The following is a 24,360-nucleotide window of genomic DNA, read 5'->3' on the forward strand; positions in this document are numbered from 1 at the left end:
TCCCGGAGGTTTTGGTCAGATTCGGTACGTGACTCGTGCGTCGCGGCTCTTCATTCGATTCTTCTTCTTCTACTATTTCTTCTTCTCCTCGTCCTCCTCGTCCTCCTCCCCCGGCCGCCAGCATCTGGGCCGGTTCAGGTAGGGTTTATGGGGGGAAGGTACGTAGCTAGCTAGGTTGGTGCTTGCAAACGAGAGCTTTTTGATGGGCCGGGGAGCTCGATCCCCCCCGCGCTTACGTGTTTGATTTTGGTTTCTCGTTTGCTGGTTTCTGTGTTCTTGGTGAGGATTCTGCTCCGGTCTCCCTCTGTTCGTTTCCTTGGGTTTCTTGATAATCTGTGATCGATCTGAGATTATGAGCTGCGTTTTCTTTTTTATTTCTTTTTCCTGTTCGTTTGTTGCTTGGGATGAAGTGCTGAATGCTGATCGATCCCCGCGCTAGCTGCTGGGCGGTTCTTGGGATTTGGGAGCGGATTGGATTAGTCCATCGCTCGCGTCGACGCTGGTCTGACTTTATCCTTCCTTTCCCATCTTGCTGCCGTGTTCTCTCTGCAGAGGCCGACGTGATGATCGATCGTCCATTGTTTTGGGTTTGGAGTGCAGGATTTAATTCAGACAGCTAGCTTTTTCTTGGTCAGCTTAATTTTCTGGCTGAATCATCTCTCTCTTCTGTTTATTACGGTCGCAGAGGTTCACTTCTTGCCGGGTTGCTGGATTTCTTTTTTATTTTTTCTATATCTTTTGGTTTCCCTTAATTTGCGGTGGATTTGCAGCTGGTGATCCACGGATCACATCTTTCTTACCATCTCTGCTGCTATTTTCCATTGATTGCTTTCCATTACGAGTGCATGCAATGCAACAACTATGCAAGAGATCGATTCAGATCCAGGCCTTTCCATATATCTCCTTTCCTCCCTCTAGAAAAAAAATCCCAATCTAGTTTTAATTAGTACTCTTACTATCCCATTTAATTCGCCTGGTTAGTGGTCACTAGGCTGTGTGTGCGCCATGCACGCGTAGCTTGGCTCAGCTGATCCTGTGCTGAAGTGGCTAGCTACAAATCGTTAGCCTTTCATTCAGCGCCTGACTGACACAACCACTACTACTACTACTCCAGTACACTAGCTGTGTACTGTACTGCTCTCTAGGCTTCCAGTGCACTTTTGTCAGAAAAAAAATGCTGCACATATCACCTGTCACTTCTCCTTGCATGGAGCCTGATCACTCTCCATCCTATCTGCGTGAATGTTCTCTCGTTGCTTTAGAAGTAGATGACTCTCTTTTGCATGTACTAACTCTAATGTTTGAATATATATCTTATTTAAAAAAAATATAAAAATCTTTGAAAAAATAGTCAAACATAAAGTGTTATTTATGTTTTATTATCTAGTAACAATAAAAATATTAATTCTATTTTCTTAAATAAGACGAAGAGTTAAAATATTATATTAAAAATTAAAAAACAAACTTATTTTGGACGGAGGTAGTATCAGCCATGGTACTTTTTCTACCAACATAGGAGTATCTACTTACCTCCATTGGTTGATATGATATCATTGTTTCTTTTATTTTCGGTGCTTTTATCATTTCATGGTTTTTTTTCTTCTGTCTAAAAATTGCTGCTTCAATTCTATCCAAGAATACCTTACAATGGTTAGTAAATACTACTGTAGTAAGCTTTATCTGATTGGTCACCTTCCTGTTTTGTTTTGCAGGATGAAAGGAAAGGGGATTTTGTCCAAGTGAGGCTTTTAAGATTCTGGTCTCGTGTTCGTTTCAGTTTCTTGGCTGTGGCATAAAGGAACGAGAGGTTTAATTAGCTTGGTTAGCTGCCCGGAAACTGATACACATCACCACCATCAGGAGAAGCACACATCGTCACCACCATTAACCCCTCTCTGATCAATTCAGTAAACTCACCCTCGACCAGTTCGCCGCTCCGATCTCATGGACTCGCGACGTGGAGCCTACTACTACTACATGACGGCGGCGGCGGCGGCGAAGGTTGATGCCACTGACGATGAGGAGCCGCCAGCGCCAGCTGAGCTCGCTCCGAAGGCTGCGTCGCAGAAGAAGGTGGTGGAGGTGCAAGGCGCCGGCTTGGGCGATGGCGCCGTTGACGCCGCGCCGCCGGTGCGCGAGGATCTGACGTGCCCGGAGTGCGGGAAGGCCTTCCTGTCGGACAAGGCGATGTACGGACACCTGCGGTCTCACCCACAGAGGCGCTCCAGGTACAAGGGGGCGGCGGCGGCGGCCGACGAGGGTTTCATGGGGGGAGTCACGAGGACGCGGAAGGTGGCGCAGAAGGAGGCCGCGCTCGGCGACCACCACCACCCGGGGAGGTCTCCGGTGACGGGGAAGCGCGGGCGCCCGCCGCCCTCAGCCGGCAGTGGTGGCCCTCCCGCGCCCGCGCCTGCGCCGTCTATGCTGCAGCCGCTCCTCACGGAGGAGGAGGAGGCGGCGATGACTCTCCTGGACCTGGCCGCGGGGCGCCGGAGGACGTCTGAGCAACCTACGCAACAGGAACGTGTCGCCGACGACGACGACGGCCCCCCGGCGGCTTTGCACCGGATGCCAAGCGTCGAGCGAGACGCCCACGCGCCGGGCGTCCAGCAGCTCTCGGCACCGGATCATGTCGGTGGCGACGACGCGGAGCAGAAGACATGGGAAGCTGAGAAGCCCGAGCTGCACGTGCATATCTTTGGGATCGTCCAGGGGTTCGTGGTGCAGGAGGAGCCCGAGAAGGCTGCTCTCAAGGAGCATGTCGCCGCGGTCACCGCCGAGCCGCACATGCCGGAGCCGAGGACGCCAGTGAAGCTGGGGCCTATAGCCGAGGCGCCTATCCTCGGCGACAAGAACCGTCCCGCCGACACGCCCCTGTCCTCCTCCCGCCGCACCAAGTATCCAGTGAAGCCAGGATCCCATGGCGTCGAGCAACAGTCTCCCCCAGCGCCAGCGCCACCTGCAGCGGACGTTGGGCCGCCGCCGCCGCCGGTGGTGAGGCGCATCCCGTCGCCAGCTTCGGATAAGAAGTTCGGCTGTCCGGTTTGCCCCAGGACGTTCTCCAGTTACCAAGCCCTAGGCGGCCACACGACAATGCACAAGAGGGAGCTCAGGAGAAGCGCTCAGCAGCGGCAGCACGACGCGCACAGCATCCTGGCCCAGCAGCTCCACGGCGTCGTCGACGCCCCCGTCGTCGCTGCTTCTGGCCGTGGTCCCGTGGAGGAGGGCTTGGTCAGCCCACCGGCGGCGGCGCCGCCCAAGGAGACATTCCAGTGCGCCAAGTGCTACATGATCTTCCCCACCGGGCAGGCTCTCGGCGGCCACAAGCGGAAGCATTTTCTCGAGAAGGAGCAGCTGCGGCCCAGCATCACGCCCTCGCCGCAGACGACGGCCACCACCGAGCCTGCGCCGCTGGTTGCGCACGCCAATCCCGCGTCGCCGATCGCCAGCGCCGCTTCTCCGGCACCCATGGCCAACGGCGGCGCCACGCCTGAGCCACCGATTGCCAGCGCCGCTCCTCCGGCGCCCATGGCCAACGGCGGCTCCACGCCTGAGACGCCGATCGGCGCCGCTGCAGCTGAGCAGCCGGGCATAAACATTTTTGACCTCAACGAGCTGCCCAAGGATCATGAGGGGGAGAACCAACCCTAGCCTGCTTTGCTTAGCTAAGCCTCGGATGACTGGTCATCTGCTTGTAGGTTCGTGCAACTACATGAAGCATCGTTGCATTATACTAGTACTACTCCTAGCTTAATTAGTGTGAGTGTGTCCAAAATACCATTCTTTTTAGGGGTTTATCAGAGTTTGATTTGTCAGTACTACAATGCCTGTGATCTTGCTTCGAATATACAGTGCTCCCAGTTGTCTGGGAAGTATATGCATGGCTAGCTCGTATAACATTCTGAATTCTTATGTGGTACAGATCTGCAGGTTTTGTTTTGGATAATCTGGAGAATTGTTTACTTAACGACTTGCTAATTTTCTATGGTGTTAAATAATGCTCAGATCACTCATAATTGATGTTCTGTTTTGTTTGTCAGTGAGGAAGGTTACAGACTTACAGTAGATATATCTGTCGCGCTTACCAGTTACCGGCTTACGCAAACTGTCTGCTTGCTTTGAGAGGAAAAAAAAAACAAGTACTGAATTTGTTGTTCTTCAAGAGCTTTTAATTTAGGTTCTGCTGTGATCTCAAAAAGAAAAAAAAAAGTTCTGGTGCTGCTGTCCGTTAATGGCTCTCCTCGAGTTTACTAATGGTAAATTAACCAGGTTTATTATTATCTATTGTTAAGGTTAACTAATTAACCCAGTTTCTTGAGTAACGGTACGTATTTTATAAAAAAATTATATAAGAAAATTAATTTAAAAATCACAATAATTTACTTTAAATTTTTTTATAGGTAATAATTAATTAATTATATACTACTTAATCGTTACGTTTTTTACGCGCCGGTTAATTACCCACGGAAGAATACGGCGGTGTGCCACTATAGCCCATGCAAATCAGGCAAGAACACCAGAGCGGTCAAAGGATGAGATCGAGGAGGGAGAGAGGAAGCATCAAGCCCCGACCTCGAAATCGCAACTGTAAGGTTCCAAACAGTCAAACCATTGTTGTCCTAACTCCTGGTGAGCATGGCAGTGGCGTTCTGTGCCTCTGAAAAAACAAAAGCTTTCTTTTCCCACAAGAGGAATAACACCAACTGAATTTATCGGAGGCAGATGCTCTGCACTCTGCAGCAGTACGTAACTGCCACTGACACGTGGGCCTAGATGGAACTGGACCCACATGTCACTTGCAGCTACTATCGCGCAGTAGCTACATGCAATCTTCATCAAAATTACTCGCTTAATTGCAGTTTCTAGATGCCACTCAATTTAATTGCCTTTTTCTTCTTACGATGACGACACTGTTAAGTATTTAATACCTCCGTAAAAATATACGATATATTTCATTTTATTAGAACAATAATTTAATAAAAGTTTACTCTATTTTGATATAACTTTCATGATACAAAATTGATACCCTATTCGTCCCATATTATAAGAGTTTTTGGGTTTATGCGGATTTATCCATATATTATTAATGTATATATTTTGCATATATATGTCTAGATTTATTAACACATGAATTTAGGCAAGGGCAGGAAATCTTATTATGTGGAACAAAGAAAATATTATTATATTAACATTTAAAAATATTTTTTTATGATTACATGACATAATAATAAAGTAATATTTATTTAAACTTTTATCTTAATATAAGGAAAAAAAATCTCCATATTTTGAAACGGAGGTGTTGAATGCATGACTTCCATCCTTATCCAGACCGTAATGGCTAGCTTATCAGTTTATGCACAAAGTGACACATTTTTTTTTACAAGAGTTTGCGTAGCGTCAGCTGTACATCACAACCTGCAACCAGCTAATCAACTACTAGTACATCAATATTAGGCCCTAACACACGCTGCGAATCATTAGCGACCATATTTACACGCCAGGGTAAACAAACACACAGACACACACGCCAATCAGTGGTTGAGAACTGAATGAATCAATCACGCTATTCACGTCGGCACAAGGTCATCGAATGGGTCAGAGAAGAGGCTGAGGAACGCCTTGAGGGAGAGGAAGAGCAGGACCAGCTGGACGAGGCCGGAGAGGCATATCTTGAACGTCCTGCTCTGCATCCTCAGCACCTGCGTCGTCCCGAACAGCTCCCTCTCCTGCGCCTCCAGCTTCTCCACCTGCTCCTTCAGCTTGACGATCTTGCTCTCCGTCTCCCGTAGCTTGAGCATCATCCTCGTGTCGCCGTCGCCGCCGCCGCCGGCGCCGGAGGACAGCTTGAGCCTGTGCTCCTTCAGGGCAAGCTGGTCCTCTGTCCGGACCTGCCAGCTCTGCCTCGCCTTCAGCATGACCAGTGACTGGATTTCGGCCTCGATTTTCTCCTGGAGCTGGTGGTCGAGGTCCATCTCCAGCTGGCCGATGTCGAAGGCCTCCTGCTCCGACGTCGGCGCATGCGCGGTGTCAAGACGTTCCTGAAGCTCCAGTAATCTTGAATCCTTCTCTCTGATAGTGCTCGACGCTTCTTCCAGTTTCTGTCTGAGACGGCTCATCTTTTCGTTCGTTTCCAGCACATCATCCTTGCTGGGAGAGACGAACAAATTGTGTTCTCTGTTATCACCGCTGAAGTTGTCAGCCCCTAACTCCTTGCTAAGTTCTGACAATTTCTGCATCTCTGGGAAAGAACAAAGGCAGAACATAGGCCTTATTACTGACAGAACACATGAATAAATAACAGCAAGTTGAAAAGCTACAAAGTTAAAAACAAATACGAGACGGGATAAAACAATGGCCTTTTTCATTACAGCCAAGACCAATGGGTTTAAGCCTACTATATTTACAACATGAACTAAGCGAAAACAACACCGCAGGAGAGCATGCTGCATGCATTCCAACCCAAGTAGTTTAACTTTTATTGTGTATTGGTTAAGTGCATCTGTAATTGGTTAAGTACTATGAGAATTTTACGCTTCTTAAAAAAGTACCTAAATGTATTAAAATTTTAGTAGCAATAGGTATTAGTACCTCGAGTACCAAATTTTATATTAAAAAATATGATATCTTCAGATACCTTCATATAGATGGTAAAAAAAATCTATTATTATCTAAAATATGTGTTGTTATTAAATTATTTTTTAAAATAAAAACAGAAAGTTAAGCCATCAACTTTTGTGTTTCTGTTCATTCAACAAACAACGGAAAAGGAGTGTTGCCATACATGTGGTACTCCAAAAGACACAGATAAGCACAGGAATTGTAACTATCATCCTTAAGTTAGCACGACCTGGGTAAAAAGTCAGTAGCTACATGCCTGGTAAAACTCATAAAGATTTTTAGAACCCTACATATAGTGTAGCGATGTTATCCAAGGTCAATAAGCAGTTGTCAGTGATGTGGCATGATACAAATTAAAGGTTTTAAGCGCTCAATAAAACATGGTATCGACAAGCTACCAGAGTTAGTTAGCCTCATAAGGTTCAGAAGCACAGAGGCACAAGGCTATTACCGATTTCCACATCAGTGCATATGAAATGCTAATGAAAACAAGATTTTTACCATTTTCAAGAGCTGCTTGTGTTGTCTGAAGCGAAGACATCGATTCAGCTAGAGGATCAGCGTCTTGAGGCACCCAACTCCACTCATTCTCCTCGTTTTGTTCTTCAGACCGATCCAAATTAAAATACCCCCTCAACACGCCCCCACCGTGGCTCTTGTATGCTGATTGAACCTCCTCGCTTTGCCGGTCCTCGCTTTGATCCCCGTCGTAGCTCATCGACATTATCTGATGGCTGCTGCTGCTGCTGCCAACAGCACTACTACCTGCACCAGATGCTATGAAGTAAGACTCAAAAATGCAAGCCTCACCCTTGTCCCTCAAAGCGCTTCGCCGCGACCTGCGCCGTATCCGCGCAACACCAAGATCCCTCATCCTAATCCTTTTCCTACTAACACAATCCCCAGATATTATCTTTGATCCTATCCCTAGCGAGTACCCTGTGGCTAGCACCAGAAAATGGACATTCAGATTCAATGGGTTGTTGTCTCTTTGTTCCCTCCTCACCCTTCTCCATCTCCTCATCCTACGCCCTTTTCTTGGTGATGTCTGCAGAACATACTTTTCTTGCAGCATTGCCACACATGGTAGAGAGAGCTTGCGTGCGACGGCCTTCTCGTCGAGAGGTAACTTGGGAAGGAACCCAATAAGATTCTCCTCAGGAGCACCACCCAAGCTCCAAATTTTCATCTCCCTCGGTTGCAATTCGGTGGAATCTCCCCCTCTATCCGCACCACCAAACCCAGCTGCCACACCACAATTCGCCTCGATTGGAGAAGATTCGAGCCGCAACCTTACAGGCGACTGGGAGGAATCCCTTGCCCTAGCTGCAGAATCCAACAGAGCCATCCTAACAACACCCTTACCTACCCCAACCCAAAACGCCGAAAGAAACTCAATTCAGCCTCAAGGCAATCAGGCACTCAGGCCTCTAGAGCTCGGCTACGATCTCTTACCGATAAAACACCACGAAATTTATAAACCCGATGAACAATCACCAAACCAATTAACCCCCACCACGAAATTTATAACCAATTAACCAATGAACATTTCAAAGCAGGCCAACCAAAAAAGAAAATCCAAGAAACTACCCTAAAAGTCGCCATCAATCGACAAAAGCGGGACTTCCTGACTCGACCTGGTGGACGACTGGACGGAATTTCGTCGGAAAATCGAAGGCGAAGGGAGGAGAAATTACGCACCTTGGGCACGGCGAAGGTTCTTGGGACGGGGTCGGGGAATTCGTGGGGGGAGCCGGTTGGCGGATGAGTGGGAGCAGCGGAGACCGGCACTGCGGGCCTGCGCGGCCGTATAAATATTTTTCGCGGGGAAATTTCCGTGAAGTGGCGGGCAAAAGCTGCGCGCCACGCCAGGCGGTGAACCGAAGGGAAGGGGAACGAGAGGAGAGGAGACGAGACGAAACAGAACGAGAAAAGCACGAAGGGAAGCAGGCGAATCTTGCAGGATGGTACCCTTGATCGCTGCGAATTTGCGGTTTCGTGCTTTTCACGGGACCGGAGAAAGATGCTTACTGGGCCTTTGTTTTTTTTTCATAATAATCTACTCAAAGTTTCTTATATGTTATCGTCGAGTTTAAATCGCATCCCTAAGTCGAATATTGGATTGGGTTAAGGCTGTTTGGTTTTTTTTGCTGACATGATATCCTTGTGAGCGACAGAAAGTAAAGAGCAAATAAAAAAAGGTCTTAGGAAAAATATGTCAGGAGCAACAACAGCTCCTCGCTGAGAGTGCCTCATCTCTTAAGCGACACGCTTTTGTCCCGACCAAGACATTGGGAGGGAGAAAACGAGACGATAGACCGGTTAGCAGACTAGAAGTTGACAGCCTTTGTGGAGGGATCGCTTGTTGACAGCGAGCTATTAGACGCCAACAACAGGTGTGCACCTCATGCTAACCATCGATGATCCCTCTCCTCTAGCTTCTTTCCTGCTTTGCTCTCTCCCAAGATCGTTCCAACGTTCACCATAAACCAAGAAGAGCCCCACTGGCGGTCCACCCCTAGTGCCTAGCTTTGATGGCTATATCTATGTTCGTGACTCATCATTCAGCATGTCAATGAGGGAGCGGTTGAGGAAGAAGAGGTCTAATGCGGCAGTGAGCCTAGCATGACGACAAAGCTTGTGAAAGAGAAGGAAAGCGGCAGTTGTGGACGCCGAATCGGCGGGGAACATTCAAATCGAAATGAGCTGCACCAAGGTTGTGGGTGGTGATGAGGTCGGGTGGCTAATGGGCTTACCATAGTCACTGAGCTCAAGCTTGTTGAGTCCTAGTAAGCCAGGCCTTGGAGAGGATGAAGACTGTGGCAACCTCTCTCTGTTGAGCTTCTACTGATGTTTTTGGTTTACTTTCATCATCGCCTCCTCTCCTCTTTCTCCACGCCACAACGCTTCCATCACCGAAACAACCCACCCAAGGAGCTGCTTACCGTGTAGGAGCCTATTTTTATCTGTTTCTATCCGTTGTTGCCTAGACTAACTGGCTATGTAACCAATATGTGGGTTCTTGTATAGTAATTTATTTTTTTAAAAAATATTATGTTATGTAAGTGCCATAGACGACACTTAGATGAAGATCCAAGTCAAACACACCAAATGGGTGCAATGTCAACCGAGAACGCCATCTAAACCGTGTTGGGCTATATTTGCTCTGATTTTACAAGATGGATACATTGTACCTAGTTTTGTGGTTAAAGGACACAATTTAAACTTGAGGGTAAGGTGGGAGAACTAAAGTGAACTTTCCTACTCGCATTGTGGTTTTGTTGGGCCATGATCTTCTAGGGCTTTTTTTTTTGGTCAGATTACTTGCCTTGGGTATTTGTTGGGCCATGATATTTTTTGGTGATCTACTACCTTTGTTTCCAATCCTCCCGGTCCAGGAGGGACCAAGGCATAAAGACATCTAACAATGTGTCTTAAAAAAGAAGAGTTCTTTTGGCATCACTCCTAATTTGCTGAAGTAATATTCAGAATTTATTTCATGAGGTAATCGTCAAATATATACTACCCGTCACTAAATATTTAAAGCCGTTAACTTTTTGATACATGTTTGACCATTGGTTTTATTCTTTCCTTAAAAAAATATGTAAAGTTATATATATGCATAAAAGTATATTTAACAATAAATAAAATAATATAAAAATAATTAATAATTATGCAAAAATTTTGAATAAGACGAATAGTCAAACTTATATAAAAAAGTCAACGGAGTCAAACATTTAGGGGTAGAGGGATTTTTTTTTTGTTTTTATGATGTAATCTTCGCATATTGCCGGCAAGAAAAGGGGTAATCTTGTACTGCACTTAATCTCTTGCTCCTAAAGTTGACAGGATCAATTATATACTACAAAACCATGCCCCTCCTTTTGATTTTGAGCCGTGTACATCTTTGGTATGATGATAATCGTACAAGCAGAAGCCTCCCTCAAATTTTATTCTGAATTTGTCACCATTTTTTCTATCAGGCGTTGGTGTGCCTAATCTCTAAGCTACCTGTATTTTTCTTGCCTTCAGAAGAAAGGTTCATCAAGCTACAGTGAGGAGGTAGCGTGGCATCCGGGTTAAGCTCCTTTTTTCCAGGACAATCGTGCCATCAAGATACTTGCCACGCCTTTAGGACGCAAAGCACGTCAATGCTTTTTATACAACGGCACAGTACTACGATCGGGAAGCATGTATGTGTACGGGGTGCAAACAGGTTTCTGAATTACTCCAGGCAGCTGATGTTCAGGCACAAACGCTGTATCCCACAGTGACGAATAGTAAGTTAGAGCAAGTTTAATACTATAGCAAACTACTAGCTCCAATTTATCTATATAGCAAACTACTAGCTTCAATTCATCTATATAGCAAACTACTAGCTCCAATTCATCTATATAGCAAACTACTAGTTTCAATTCATCTATAGCCAATCTAATAGCTAATTCATACTATAGCAACCTACAAAATATATATTATCATGTCTCACATGTCATACACATTATGTTTTGGAGTACGTGCTGCAGTAGCTACAAATCTGTAGCTCACTCTCCTTCTCTCTTATCTCTTGTCTCTTTAAAATATATTTATAGCTGGCTTATAGTTTGCTATTGTACCTGCTCTTATATGCTATTTAGCAGCGATTAAGGTTATGAAGAAAAATCTACGGTGTTTCTTAATAAATAAGAAATGAATAGGTGCATGAGGACGAAAAGACGGTAAAACAGAGAAGTTTAAATAGAAAATAATTGTTACGACAAGTAATACTATGAATAGTCTTATATTTTTGGGACAAGATTTAAATTTCAAAAATTATTTATATGTTAAAACGGAGGGAATAATATACCTGCTGTTTTGTTTGGCAAAACCTTCTGAATTTGAATTTTAATGATCCTATGGAAGCCAATATCTTGCCACGGAAAAACCAGACATATCATTTTCATATTAGTAATACAAGTACTACTGATCTAAGTAAGTTAATGAAAGCATGTTGATTTAGAGGTTGCTCTCGCTCTAAATCACCATCGAACAGAGGCCACTGACAGAGATCTATCCAGGGCGCGAAAACCATTCGCTCATTTCACCGGAGCCGAAAAAGAAAGCGTACGGCGGCAACAGCGACGTCCATGTGACGGTGGTGGCCGCGAAATCATTGCGCTGCCGCGGCCTTATTACGGGGCTCGGCGCGTTCGCTGTTCCGTGAACGGCACCGTCCGCCTCCGCCGCCGGCGACTCGGAGAGGGGAGCAAGGGCAGGGGTGCTGGGCGCGCACGCCGGCCTCAGCTCATCGATCGTGATCGTCATGCGCGGCGCGAGAGGGTGAGGTGAGGGAGGGCGAGGCCGACGACGAGATGCGATGCTAGCTGCTACCACACGAGCAGCAGCATCTCTCGCTGTCCGGGATCCTGTTATCTCGGCGAGGACGCGAGGTGGTGGTGGTGGTGGCCGTCGCTGTCCGGGACCAGCGGCTGACAACGAACCACGGCGGGGGTGAATCAGCGGCAGTGTGAAACGGGGGTCTGTCTAGCTATATTTATTGGGCACGAAATTGCAGTTGAGATGTGTGGTTAGTGGTGGCCACTCACTCCTGGTACATCCGTGTATCATAGTGTAACAGTTCATGCTAGCGAGATTTGTATACATACTAATAAATTTAAATATATATATAAATAATATATATTTTGATCAATAGATAAATATAGATATACTTAAACGTTTTATAATACTCCCTCCCAATATTTTTATTTTACGTTGGCTAGTTCAAAAATAAATTAGCCAACGTCAAATATTTACATACGGAGGATCTCCTGCCATCTCTTTTTGTCTTTTTGGCTTATCGGATTATAATACTGCACTTATTTTTTAAACTCACCGTTTACCTTTTTCCCTCGAAACTAATACTGAATGCGGTATATCTTAGTAACATGAATGTGGATGTGCGTTATGCCTGGATTGGGAGTGCTATGATGTATTAAATTCAATACTAGATTGCTATATTTTGAACTAAGAGAGTATGTGATATGATTTTCTCTTTGAAAACTTTTTCCATCGTATATATTTGATAATTTTTTGAATCAATTTGTAACTTCTATTCATTAGTTTGTGCCTTCGAATAAATATCAAAACCACCGTTTCATTCGTCCTCCATCAACACTTTAGAACGGAACAATTTAACACGTTGTCCATAATTGAACCGTTTCACGTGAAATCATTCAGCATTTTAGGGCTCTTTAGGATCAAAGGAATTTTGTTGGATTTTTGGAGATTCAAATCCTTCGAAAAAAAATTTTTCATACGAAAATCCTTCGGGACAAAGGAATATGATGCTCAAATTCCTACGGTATCTCCTTTGTGTCCAATTCCATAGAAAAAAAAGGTATGAGCTAATCTCTTTTTTGTTTTTTCTTTGAGAAGTCCAGTGTAATATCTTGCTTTGTTACTCTGGTTTCTCTCTCTAACTCAACTAAATTCCTTCAAAATTTCCCCGTTTACTTACTGCGAACCATCCAAAGAAGCCAAATTGTTTGAGAATTCCATAGAATTCTACGTGGTGTCATTCTATTCATAATTTTTCCTATTCACGTGTTTAAAAATCATGCGTGTCAAAGGAGCCTCGGTGGGGGTAGATATAGTATTTCTTGTCCACAGAATTCTACTGTTTCCAGCATTTTAGGCGAGATCACGGCTGTTATTGTTTGTTTTTTTTCAACGAAAAAGTCAAACAATATACTCATAAACGATAATTTGTGAATAAAACTTTTACATATATGTTTTTAGCTATATAAAAACAATGTCTTAAAAATAAACTTAGATAAAAAACTCTAAAATCAACTTTGAATTTATGTTTAAAAATTTAAATTTAAATATATAAGAATAAGCATAAACGAAAGATCATTTTTTCCATCCTTGAGGAGGTGCCACGAGGTGTCACTGTTTTCTATATAAAATTTGGTACCTTCTAGTACTTAAGATAACAAGAGATACAAAATTTTAAGCTTTTTTATTATCCTTAGAAAAGTAATTCAAGGTGTCACACTTTTTAGTGTAAAGAGATACCGAATTTTAAGTCTTTTTATCATCCTTGAAAAAGTATCTTAAAGTATTACACTTAAAAAGTGTAAAAAATTTGGTATCTTGAGTTACCCAAAAATTTGTACTAAAATTCTTTATACCCTAAAATATTTTTAAAAAATGATAAAAAAAATTTGCATAGAAAACAGCAATACCTTCTAGCAAGAGGACGGTAAAATTGCTTTAAACGAAAACACCGGCTCTTCTGCCATCGATTGTTGCTGTGCAGTGCTGTGCTGTGGATTGGAGCCGAGGCAAGGGCGAAAGCTGCAAGCCGAGCAGGGGCAGTGCCCTTTCCTTTGCCCCTTTCTGGTGGCGACCACACTCTGCAAACTCTGTTCCTTTTAGCAGCGATTATTTGGAGGCTGCTGCCAGCCAGGATATCACCAGCTACCCACTACTGTTTTCACTTGGAGATTATTGAAGTTACATGACGCCTAGAGCTCGAAGTTTTGGTCGTATTTCAAACAAACGAGCAACCGTTCTTCTGCAGTTTTTGAAGTTTCTGAAAAACTGAATAGACTTCCAAACAGAGCATCTGGTATATGTTTTGCCGGTTTGTTTAGACAAAGTATATATCTAGCCTCTATAGCAATGGGTCATCTGCCTAATTTTGTCATGGCATTCTCAGAAGATTAACCGAACCCTCTGAAATGACGCGATGGACATGTTTTGAATTTCAAACGAGATTGTTCGTGCAATCGTGCAGGTTTTTCTGCGATTAAACGTATACGTGCAAACACAGCACCATTTCTCTTACTCTATGGACAAGTGTCTAAAGCCTAGATGACACACATAAAGCCATGTCATCAGCAAGCTAGCTGCATGATTTAAGAAATTTGCTATGTGCATGACTCTATCATCTGACTTACGTATGACACAATTGATCAATAGTTGTAGTGTCACTTACATGATCCCCTTTAACTAATCGAATGGTTACACCATTTCAGTCGTACACAGATAGTTCTACGTATAGCGGGACTGTTTAGGGAATAAGACAACTCGGAATATAACTACCAAAGAGAAGCTAAAGATTTGTTTACCGTAGTCATAATATTTCATCAAGAACTGTCCTGAATTACAATGCAAACCTTAAGGAACCGAGAAAAAACAACCAGCAAAAAGGCTGTGCATGTTGTGGGCAAAGCAAAAACACCAGGGATAACATCACATCAATTACAACTTATCACATCAATTGAACTACTCGCTCCGTTTCATATTACAAAACTTTATGGGTTTGTCAAGATTTATCTATGTATCAATATATATATTTTATATATGTATCTAGATTCATTAACACATATACAAGAGCGGATCTAACATGAGGACGGCATGGACTCGAGCCCCTCACTATCCTCGTTAAAGCTATTGGAGCCCACATAAAGACATCTCTAAAATTGTATGGCAAAGATTAATAAAAAGAAACTAAAACTAACTTGTTTAAACCCCTCTAATATTATTGAATAGATTCACCACTGCATATATATGAATTTAGACACGCTTAGAAAATCTTATAATATGAACTAGAAAAAAATACATATAAACCAGTTAAAGGACTAAAATATGACACTACAAGAAACAAAACCCGTTTTCTTAAACCTTTCAGAGTATTACAGTAGAGTAATTTTCAGAACCACGCTGCACATGCTAGTCACAGGAAACGGGATCGAATGCAGCGTTTCTCGACCTAGGAATGTGCCGTCCCTGTCCCCGGAAACGCGTGAACATTTTTCATCCCCACCTTGTAAAAAGCCTCTCGAAACTAGCTAGGGTTCCACATTTTCTCGACCCCATCAACCCAGCAACTTTGTGACCGTGCCACAAAAGATATACGTCGACTGCTTCGTGGGGGCGCTTTACCAGCTTAATTGGGGGGAAATGTTGTTAGTATCACATGTGATTACCTGTTCTTCATGTGACCTTAATCAACTGTTGCAAGTGTTCGAATTCTATGAGGAATACCGGTAGATGCAATTAACTGACATTGATGTAGCAAGATGATATATTCATTTTCTTTTCACCGCTCTAAAGTTTAAACTAAACGAAATAAAATCTTATCCATATGTGTCTTTGTAGCCAAACATTGTAAGCTGAACACAGTTCTACCAAATATTGTTCTGGTGCCCAAAAATCTCATGGCTATTTCCATGCCATTTTTTTTTTCATTTTCAAATTTGATTTTCCCACGCAGATGACATCCAGAAACTACATAATTTGGTCCGTCAGCCAAGCAACAGTACATATGTTAGTCCACCTACGATTATGCAAATCACAGCATCTGATTTTCTGTGCGATGCATTCCAGATGGAAAGTAAACTACTTTATCATGGCAACATCTTTACTGCAGTTGCATCAACTATCACAAACTGGTGAGAAACAATTCACAGTGCAGAATGAAAAACAGGAGGATAAAAGGGAAAAAAAAAACTTTTGCTGCAATGTAAGCTATTAGTTTCTTCGATAAATAGTGAGGTATATCCTTGAGCACTATTGGACAATGCCATACTATAACTTACTGGAACTTTGCAGGATGTAATCAAAGTACTTTGAAGGCAAACAAGTTTACCTGAAACCAAAAACTAAAGAGGCAACCTATGTGAAAAATCCTCGTGAAAAGTCAGGCATCTTATGCAGGTTCACTAATCTCAGAATTTTAGACTCATCACAAAGCTCTCATTATTCCCACTTTGGCATTGATGACCAAGAAGCTAATAGAATTCTCTTCTTCATTTGAGTTACTGAGGAATCATCACCTTAAATTTTGCGAGTAGTAGACCGATGGGTTTATGAAACCACCTGGAGATTGCACATAGAATGCATTTGACATGTAAGGATGTGCTACTTCCGCCTTGCTTCCTTGACTCGATGGGCTAACACCAACCATTGGGCTAATGTTTGTGAATACAGGTAGGGGTCCAACAGCACTCTCCCTTTGCAAAAGCTGGTTTTGGGATGGAAGGCAGTAAAAAGGCCTTGATGCCACAGTATTTGGAACCGCTATTGTAGCTGGAGGAGGAGCAGAGGGAAGCATCATAGTGATTTGTGGATTGCTTCTGTGGTCAGGGGAGTCATTAATCATGATTACTTCTTTCATCATGTATGATGGGTGATGCATGACTGGAACAAGATTCCTGTAGGGCTTCTGTGGAGAATGATAATCAGGTTGTGCCATGGAACCATTATGCAGTGGAGGCCCAGAAAAGTTGCCAGCTTGTACACTTGATAGAGGAATTTGGTGATTGGCTGTTGATGGAGTTGTGTTCATAAATGCAGGATCACCAATATGTTGGTAGTTTTGAGGCACAAAACAACCAGGTGCCATGTAATTTCCTCTCATCATGTAGTCTGAACTAGGTGCCTGAGGATGCCCACTCTCCTCACTGTTCATCACCATCAGGTTCTTGCCCATCAATCTCAAAATAGGATTTGATGGTGAAGGAAGCTGAGTTTGTATTGATGGGCTCATACAGTCTGTTGTATAAGATGGGTGGCTCATGGTAGGCTCAGCTGAAACCTTACCAGCTAATGTTTGATCATGTGAATCTAGGGAAGGGTTTGCCTTTGTGCTGGTTCTTTGGTACGTGCTGAACGATGATGATGCCCGTAAACCTATGTTCAACTGCGGAACCTGCCTTCCATTAAAAGTTGGCACTGATCTGGTTGTTGCACTTTCATGGTGCACCGGAGACTCCCTGGAAGTGCTCTCCCGACAAGTGCAACGACAGGGCTTCTCAGGCAACTGTTCACATTCTCTTGCAAGCGGTGTTGACCTGGTTTCTTGATTTAAGCTCCCAGAAATCTGTTCTTCAACAGCCCTAGAATTAACAGTGGTTAGACCTGGTTCAGACCACTTAATCCTTGAGTCCCTCAAAGAAGTTGAAGGAGACATTGTCGAGGCAGTTGAAATTGGGGAGTCAGATGAGCCACGATCAAAAACCAAACCATGATCTAGGGTAGAATCTTCTCTGTTTGATGTAATTGATGAGTTATCCTGAGGAACTCCAAGACCCATGTCCCTATTATTAGTCAAGCAGGCACTAGATTCCTTAGTTGAAGATGGATCTATTTGCCATTCCTCCACATCATTATTGGCAACAATGTTGGGTGCATGAGCATGATGTGCAGATTTCTCATTAGAGCATGGATCCACCATTGCTACACCACAGCCTTCAGCCAAAACATCATCTGTTGCTTCGTTGTTTTCCGGATTCAAAGAATCACTGCTCATTTCATTGCTGCAGTCCACAGGATTACTTCTGGAGGCTGATCCACGTTGCATTTCAGTTTCAGGTTCTTCACCTTGATCATACATCTGTGCACTTCCTGCTTGCTGTGCCACATCATATTGATCATACCCTTGTCCCAGTGCTGGTACATCAGTTTCATAAGAGAAATCATTATCTGCAGTATCTTCTTGAGTGTGCTTCTTAAGCTTCTTGGAGATTTTCTTGTTACTATCCCTGAACTTCTTGTTTATATGATTCGGATTAGGCCCATGGTCTTGAACAAAACTATGAACTAACCCACTGTTAGAAGCTGAGAATTCACGCCTGCCAGTCCTCAACAGAGATCTGTTCTTCCGGAACTTCTTGGTAGATGCTGCCCTATTTGAGCCATCACTCAGCCCTGCAACAGAGGAGGAAGGGCCCCGACATACAGAGCTTCTGATCGAGGTGGAATTCCTCACTGTATCATATTTATCAGACCTGTAAGCCTCTCTCCTTCCAATCTCCTTTATTTTCCTCTTGGCAAGAGCAGCAGCAGACCGAGGTACTTTTGGTATAACACTGCTGGATGGAGTGGTTTTTGAAGACCATCTAGGAATTGATCTGAGCAATCTCGAAGAGTCGTTCTGATCATCATCATTAGCTTCTGAAGTGGTCACCATCTCTTCTGGTGGTTGCGAAGATAAAGCCTCAGGAGGACTGTCTGATATTTGAGAATCGTCAAAACCATGCATGCCGTTCCTAGCCAACTTCTTGGTTCCAGGTGCTATACTCTTATATGCTTTATCAGTAAGTTTTCGGGCACCATTCTTAGAGAGATCTGAGCGTTTGGAGCCCACCCATTGCCTTATAGTTTCGGAACCATAACTTGTGCTTTCAGTAGGTTTCTGCACATGCATAGCGGACTCCTCCTCTTCCTCCTCAGAGGTGTGCTCATGCATATCCCCATTTGTATGTGATCGAACCTGTACATATAAAATCACAAACAAGAATAAAAAATCATTAGCACAACACAAGTTTGCAATTACATGAAAATGGCTGGACAACAAACTATTATCATATGCAATAGATGGACAGAATGGACCTTTAAAATCAGTAATATTTTAACATCTACTAAATGATATGCCATCCGGGAAAACACCATTCACCATAACAATACCATATTAACTTGACAACACATTATAGCATATGACTCAGATTCTAACATGTAGTGAATCTTCATATTGCATTGCCTCCAGGAGAGCAGGATCTAAATGAGTGCAAGAAGCCAGCTGTTACTGCAACCAAGCTTTTCGATCGACAGTTCTTATTTGCTGCATTCTTATATGCAGCAAGTGAACACCACCGTTTATAATTAAGCCAGCTAGTAGCATAATCTCAAGTCTGCATTTGTGACTGAATCACCAATCGGCATCACATTTCTGTCTCTGGATGTTTCTTACACATCTTTTACAATAAAGCGGGGACTTTTAGAATGTGACAGAGAAGTAGAAAGCTCAGTTAAAACAACAGCACATCACAAACCCATGGAATAATGTCCCGTGGACCCATGTCAGGAAATAAGCAGAGTGATAAAATTCCAGTGAACAAACAGTAAAAACAAGCTTAATGACACTGCAAACCTGGGTATTCGATCGGTTAAGTTGTTTGTGCTTCTTTCCTGGAATCTTGATCTTCTTATTCTTAAATATTTTGGATTTCAAGCACGACTTGCTCATCAATATACTTTTTCCAGTCTCATTCTTGGCAACTTTCCTTGAATTATGTTCGTCCTTCAACACCAAAGATGCTTCACTAGACTTGGACAAAATCCGAATTTTTATCCCATTGGAATCAACATAGACATCGCCTTCTCTTTCTTCTTCTCTTGGGTCAAATGGTACCACTTCTGGGCTACGGTTCTCAGTGCACACCTCCTTGTTAGTGGTAGGCGCGGCCAATTCGATAGCCCAATTAGTGCCATTCCTCCTATCAAGGTCCTCAAGAGTGAACAGACGAGCAGTCCTATAAATATCCACCATCAGTCGTTTCTTCCTTGGCTTCACTTTAGGCTTCATGATAACTGTTTCCACTGGCTCAGTATTAGACTCAACAGAAAGGCACTGGTCCATATGGGCATTCAAGGTTGTGTTCGATGTAGAGGCAAACACTTTGCAAACAGGACAAGTTTTTGAAGCCATTGGGTCTGAAACCGTGCTAGAGTTAGACGCCACCTCTTCTGCCCGCGTCAAGGAGCCTAGTTTGACTACTAACTTACACTTCTTTTCTGATGGCTCACGCGAAGAGTCAATGTTTTTCGATCGCCAAGAGGATACAGCACCTTCGGTTTGCCGAGTTGCTTTGGTGCAACTATTAACTTGCAGATCTACTGGTATAACCTCATCATTGTGATCCAATTCATTCGAATTTTCTCCTTGGTCAAGAGCAGATTTCCCATCCTCTGGTGAGGTATACTGTGAAGGACCAAGTGACTCAGTTACTGGTTGGCATGACTGGAAACTGATATTGCTTGCATTCACATTAGACGAACCATCATCTCTAGTCTTCACCAGACCATCAGAAGCATTGGCTTCTGAACATGTAGCAGATCGCTCAACGTTTATGGAAGTATTCAAAGACTGGGATCGAATCGAATCAGGAGGTTCAAATGGTGGTAGCAGATCCTTTACACCACGCTTCAGGCAAAGCTGCAGCGATCGTTGATGGAAAGGCCAGCTTCTCTTGATCCCTTTGCTCCTCGAAGCAAAAACATAATCTCTGGAGAAAAGAAAGACATGGATCTCCATTAGCATATGCTCACATATATGTAGCTAGCTGAAGAAAAGAGGTAAAAAGATGGACTGTATTATATTGACAACCCCTCCATAATGTTGTTGAAAAGAAAAGAGATAAAAACATCTTCATGGACCTACTGAAGATGCTGTCATATCAAAACTGAAAATCTCAAAACTGTTTTGCCCGTTTGTTAATCGCAGAACATCACTAAGTATGGAAATAAGAAAACCATTAATACACAGTGCACAAAGATTCATCAGACGAGGTCAGGAGGCATCCTTTTATTTTCAGATTCTTGGGATGAAAAGGGTCACCTTTTTATTAATCAACAAAAAACTAAACTAATTAAGCTCACCCCCAAGATAACACAGATTAACCCCTGAAAGCAACAAGTCAGACCCAATCCGATCCCTCAAAGCCGCAGCCAATAATTAATCCACCATCAAGAACTTAAGCACCCAAGCTAATCCTCATCACAAAGTACTAAATCAATCAAAGGTTCCTCTTTTTCACCTTATGGAGAACTTGGGGCACGGTTGGACCAGATCTGTGGGATCTTGGCACGCCGGCGCCTCGCCGGGGGACGTCGCCGGAGCAGCGCTCACGCCCTGCTGGGTAAAGGACTTGGAGGAGCAAGAGGGGCCTGAAGGCTCCTCACTGGATAACATCTGATGAACGCCTTCGCTGACCGCCCCAGATCTACTGCTGCTGCTGCTACAGTCGGCACCAAGAACCCAAGAGCTCTGAAGCAATTGGGCCTGCTCTTATCCTTGGCCTCCAGCATAACAGGATGGTAATTACACCAGGTGAAAGCAAGAAACTTTGCTTCCTTGGTCACCCACTACCACCTCAGCCACCTGCAGACGCAAACCAATACCCATATTATTTCATGTCACAACCATGAACACATCAGACAAGCTCCTCCCAAAGAAAACCACACGGTGTCATTTCATGTAGATAGAAGCTGCAATCGAGATTGGAACTGAGGGGAGAAGAGGAGAGGATAGGGAAGGAAGAGTGGTTGCTGTCAAGTCAGTCCAAAGCACATGAAATATCGTGACCACGACAGGCAAGCGTGAGGACCAAATCAGGAGGAGGATTAGTGGGAGCTTATGCAGATCACGCAGCTATTGCGAGGATTTGCGCAGAGGAAAACAGCAGAAAACCAAGACATGAACAGTTGCTAAGCACTGGAGGCTAGTAGCTTGTATGGTAGTGCTTTCTCGATGGGGAAATAAATAGCAAAAGAAGGAAGAACGTAAAAGACGGGGTATTATTTACCAGAAACACGACGCGAAATCAAGAAAAAGAAACCATTTTTTCCTGCTTAAATCTGCGGTTTATCGGTGATTTCTTTGGCCTGCACTGGAGCAGCAGCCATGGACGCAAGCACCGAGAGTGGATGGATGACAGGGCGTGGCGCGACCTGCACCAAATCTGGAGAAAAAGCACGGTAGGAAATCAAGTGCCTTTTCCGTGTAGCCAACACCAACATACCCATCGAGAGGAAGAACAGCCAAGATCCAGCAGCAGGAGCAAAATCAGCAAAGAAAGATCCAGACCAACGCCATCCGAATCCATCCATCCATCCGTCCTCTCCTCTCATCTCATCTCACCACCGGAGAAGAAGGGGGGAAACAAGAGAAAACACACAAGAAATTTCCCCAGCAGAGAGTAGCGAAAACCAATCCCCGGCGGCCACCCCTCGCAGGCAGAGAAACCACGAGCCGGCCACCAAGAAATCACACGCAAGAAACGCACAAGAACACCCACCACCACCACCACCGAAGTCCTCACCTTTCCTCGCATCCGTTCCTCCCCAGCACGCCGGCCATCCCCGCCGGCAGATCCACGCGGTGAGAGGGGGGGGGTAGCCGACGAGCTCCGCGGCCGGGAGCCGATCGACTGGCCTTGATTTGGTGGCGTGAGAGAGGGAGGGAGGGGGGAGGGGACTGAGGCGAGAGCGCTTGAAGAGCAGATGAGCCGAGAGAGGGGAAGAGAGAGAGGAGAAAGGGGGGAGAAAAATGGAGAGGAGGCTGCTGATTTTGTTGGCTTTGCTGCTGCGGCTGCGGCTGCGGCTACTTTCTCTCTCTATCCCACTCTCTCTCTCCCTCCTAGCTCCTCCACGCAGCAGCAAGAGAAGATAGGAGCGACGAAATTATTAATCAGCAAGGAGAAATTCATGGAAAAAAATAAAGAGAGAGAGGGAGAGAGAGAGAGAGAGGGAGAGGGGAAGGGGAGAGAAGGAAACACCAACCACTCACACATCAAAGGCATCTGGTTCTCCACCAAGGCAAAGGCAAGGAGCCCTGTACCATTAACAGCAACTCAAGGAGAGAGACTTTGGAGAGAGAGAGTGAGCAGTGTATTTTTGCTTTTAGAGAGAGAGAGGGGCAGGGCCAAAGGGGAAGAAAAGAAATAGAGAGAGAAAACGAGAAGTTTTTTTTTTCTGGGACCTGTCGTATCCTACACCAACTCTGTTTCTTTTTTTTCCTCTCTCAACAGTTCTCTCTTACTACTTCTCTTTTTTTTTGTCTCGTTGATTGTGTGGGAAGGAGAGATAAGGCTTTTGCCCCTGGTAGTACTGGAATATCTCATGAATGCCACTGGAGTTTTTTTTTCCCTGTAGAGCCCGTCTTGTTCTTTTCCTTTACCAGCGTACAGAAAACAAAACTGTACTATAGCTTCTTCCAGTTCCACCCCCCCTGTAACTTTTGCGGTTTTTGTCCTGCGTAAGTAACAAATGGCTTTTAGGTCCTGTTTGTTGGTTTTGGGAGGCATGATTGTTTTGTAATATTGATTTGCGGCAGTCATTTGAAATTGAAATAGAAGCTGTCTACTTTTTCCATCTGTATTCTCGTCGAATGTGTATAGTAAAAGTCACGCAACAACTTGCACACGTTTCATCTTTATCCTAGCCTTTTTCATATGTATCCTGGTTGAATGTATGCCAGATGTGCATCCTTGCGGCCTTGCCCATTAGTTAATAGCTGGCATCCTTTCCATCTGTATCCTTGTCGAATGTATATCCTAGTATATCATGCAATAACTGGCATCCTAGTGCTTCACTTAATAGCCGACATCATTTTCATTTGTATTCTCGTGGAATGTGTATCGTAGTGCTTCACTCAATAGCTGGCATCCCTTCCATCTGTATCCTCGTGGAATGTGTATCCTAGTGCATCATTCAATAGATACCATCGCTTCCATTTGTATTTTCGTATAGTATGTATCCTAGTGCGTCACTCAATAGCTGGCATCCTTTCCATCTGTATTTTCGTATAGTGTGTATCCTAGTGCATCACTCAATAGTTGGCATCCTTTCTACCTGTATTCTTGAATAATGTGCATCCTAGCGTTTCACTCAATAGTTGGCATCTCTTTCATTTCTATTATCGTGGAATGTGTATCCTAGTGTATCACTCAATAGTTGCCATCGTTTCCATCTGTATTCTCGTATAATGTGTATCCTAGTGCGTCACTCGTTAGCTGGCATCTCTTACAAATGTATTCTCGTGGAATGTGCATCCTAGTGCGTCACTCAATAGTTGGCATACCTTCCATATGTATTCCAGTCAAATGTCTATCCTAGTGCGTCACTCAACATGAGTGTACTCAATGTAATGTGTATCTTGGTACATCATTGAAATTTTGCATCCTTTACATGTGTATC

At 44.0% G+C, this 24,360-nt stretch overlaps 3 protein-coding genes across 5 annotated transcripts; 1 reads left to right on the plus strand and 2 right to left on the minus strand.

Moving 5' to 3' along the window:
• The first annotated feature begins 1,944 nt into the window (after window positions 1-1,944).
• LOC102703863 (actin cytoskeleton-regulatory complex protein PAN1-like) lies at window positions 1,945-3,651 on the plus strand. Its single transcript, XM_040523218.1, has one exon. It carries the CDS (start codon window positions 1,945-1,947, stop codon window positions 3,649-3,651), a length of 1,707 nt encoding a protein of 568 aa, XP_040379152.1.
• Window positions 3,652-5,297: 1,646 nt separating this feature from the next.
• On the minus strand, window positions 5,298-8,575 carry LOC102718643. Of its 2 annotated transcripts, XM_006652336.3 has the most exons (3): window positions 8,320-8,575; window positions 7,120-7,383; window positions 5,298-6,238 (listed from the first exon to the last, which is right to left on the minus strand). In XM_006652336.3, exons 2-3 carry the CDS (start codon window positions 7,340-7,342, stop codon window positions 5,568-5,570), a joined length of 894 nt encoding a protein of 297 aa, XP_006652399.2. In that variant the 5' UTR covers window positions 7,343-7,383; window positions 8,320-8,575; the 3' UTR covers window positions 5,298-5,567. The 2 variants fall into 2 exon arrangements, with proteins under 2 accessions (XP_006652399.2, XP_040379715.1); XM_040523781.1 differs by lacking the exon at window positions 8,320-8,575 and having other exon boundaries at window positions 7,120-8,297.
• A 7,522-nt stretch (window positions 8,576-16,097) lies between these two features.
• Window positions 16,098-22,962, minus strand: LOC102718921. 2 transcript variants are annotated; one of them, XM_006652337.3, is made up of 4 exons: window positions 22,485-22,962; window positions 21,201-21,544; window positions 19,535-20,669; window positions 16,098-18,877 (listed from the first exon to the last, which is right to left on the minus strand). In XM_006652337.3, the coding sequence occupies exons 2-4, from the start codon at window positions 21,353-21,355 to the stop codon at window positions 16,436-16,438; spliced, it is 3,732 nt and encodes a 1,243-aa protein (XP_006652400.1). In that variant the 5' UTR covers window positions 21,356-21,544; window positions 22,485-22,962; the 3' UTR covers window positions 16,098-16,435. The 2 variants fall into 2 exon arrangements, with proteins under 2 accessions (XP_006652400.1, XP_040379535.1); XM_040523601.1 differs by lacking the exon at window positions 22,485-22,962 and adding an exon at window positions 21,969-21,985 and having other exon boundaries at window positions 16,162-18,877.
• Window positions 22,963-24,360: the final 1,398 nt, after the last annotated feature.

Source organism: Oryza brachyantha, chromosome 4 (genome assembly GCF_000231095.2).
Source record: "Oryza brachyantha chromosome 4, ObraRS2, whole genome shotgun sequence".
Lineage (NCBI taxonomy): Eukaryota > Viridiplantae > Streptophyta > Magnoliopsida > Poales > Poaceae > Oryza > Oryza brachyantha.

Excerpts from the sequence above, each read along its gene's own strand:
- LOC102703863 (XM_040523218.1), top strand. The coding sequence starts at position 1,945 with ATGGACTCGCGACGTGGAGCCTACTACTACTACATGACGGCGGCGGCG.
- LOC102718643 (XM_040523781.1), bottom strand. The coding sequence starts at position 7,966 with ATGGCTCTGTTGGATTCTGCAGCTAGGGCAAGGGATTCCTCCCAGTCG. Across the intron at positions 6,239-7,119 it reads ACAAGCAGCTCTTGAAAATG|AGATGCAGAAATTGTCAGAA; the intron begins GTAAAAATCTTG and ends GTTCTTTCCCAG.
- LOC102718921 (XM_006652337.3), bottom strand. The coding sequence starts at position 21,355 with ATGTTATCCAGTGAGGAGCCTTCAGGCCCCTCTTGCTCCTCCAAGTCC. Across the intron at positions 20,670-21,200 it reads TGCCCCAAGTTCTCCATAAG|AGATTATGTTTTTGCTTCGA; the intron begins GTGAAAAAGAGG and ends TCTTTTCTCCAG. Across the intron at positions 18,878-19,534 it reads TTAACCGATCGAATACCCAG|GTTCGATCACATACAAATGG; the intron begins GTTTGCAGTGTC and ends TTATATGTACAG.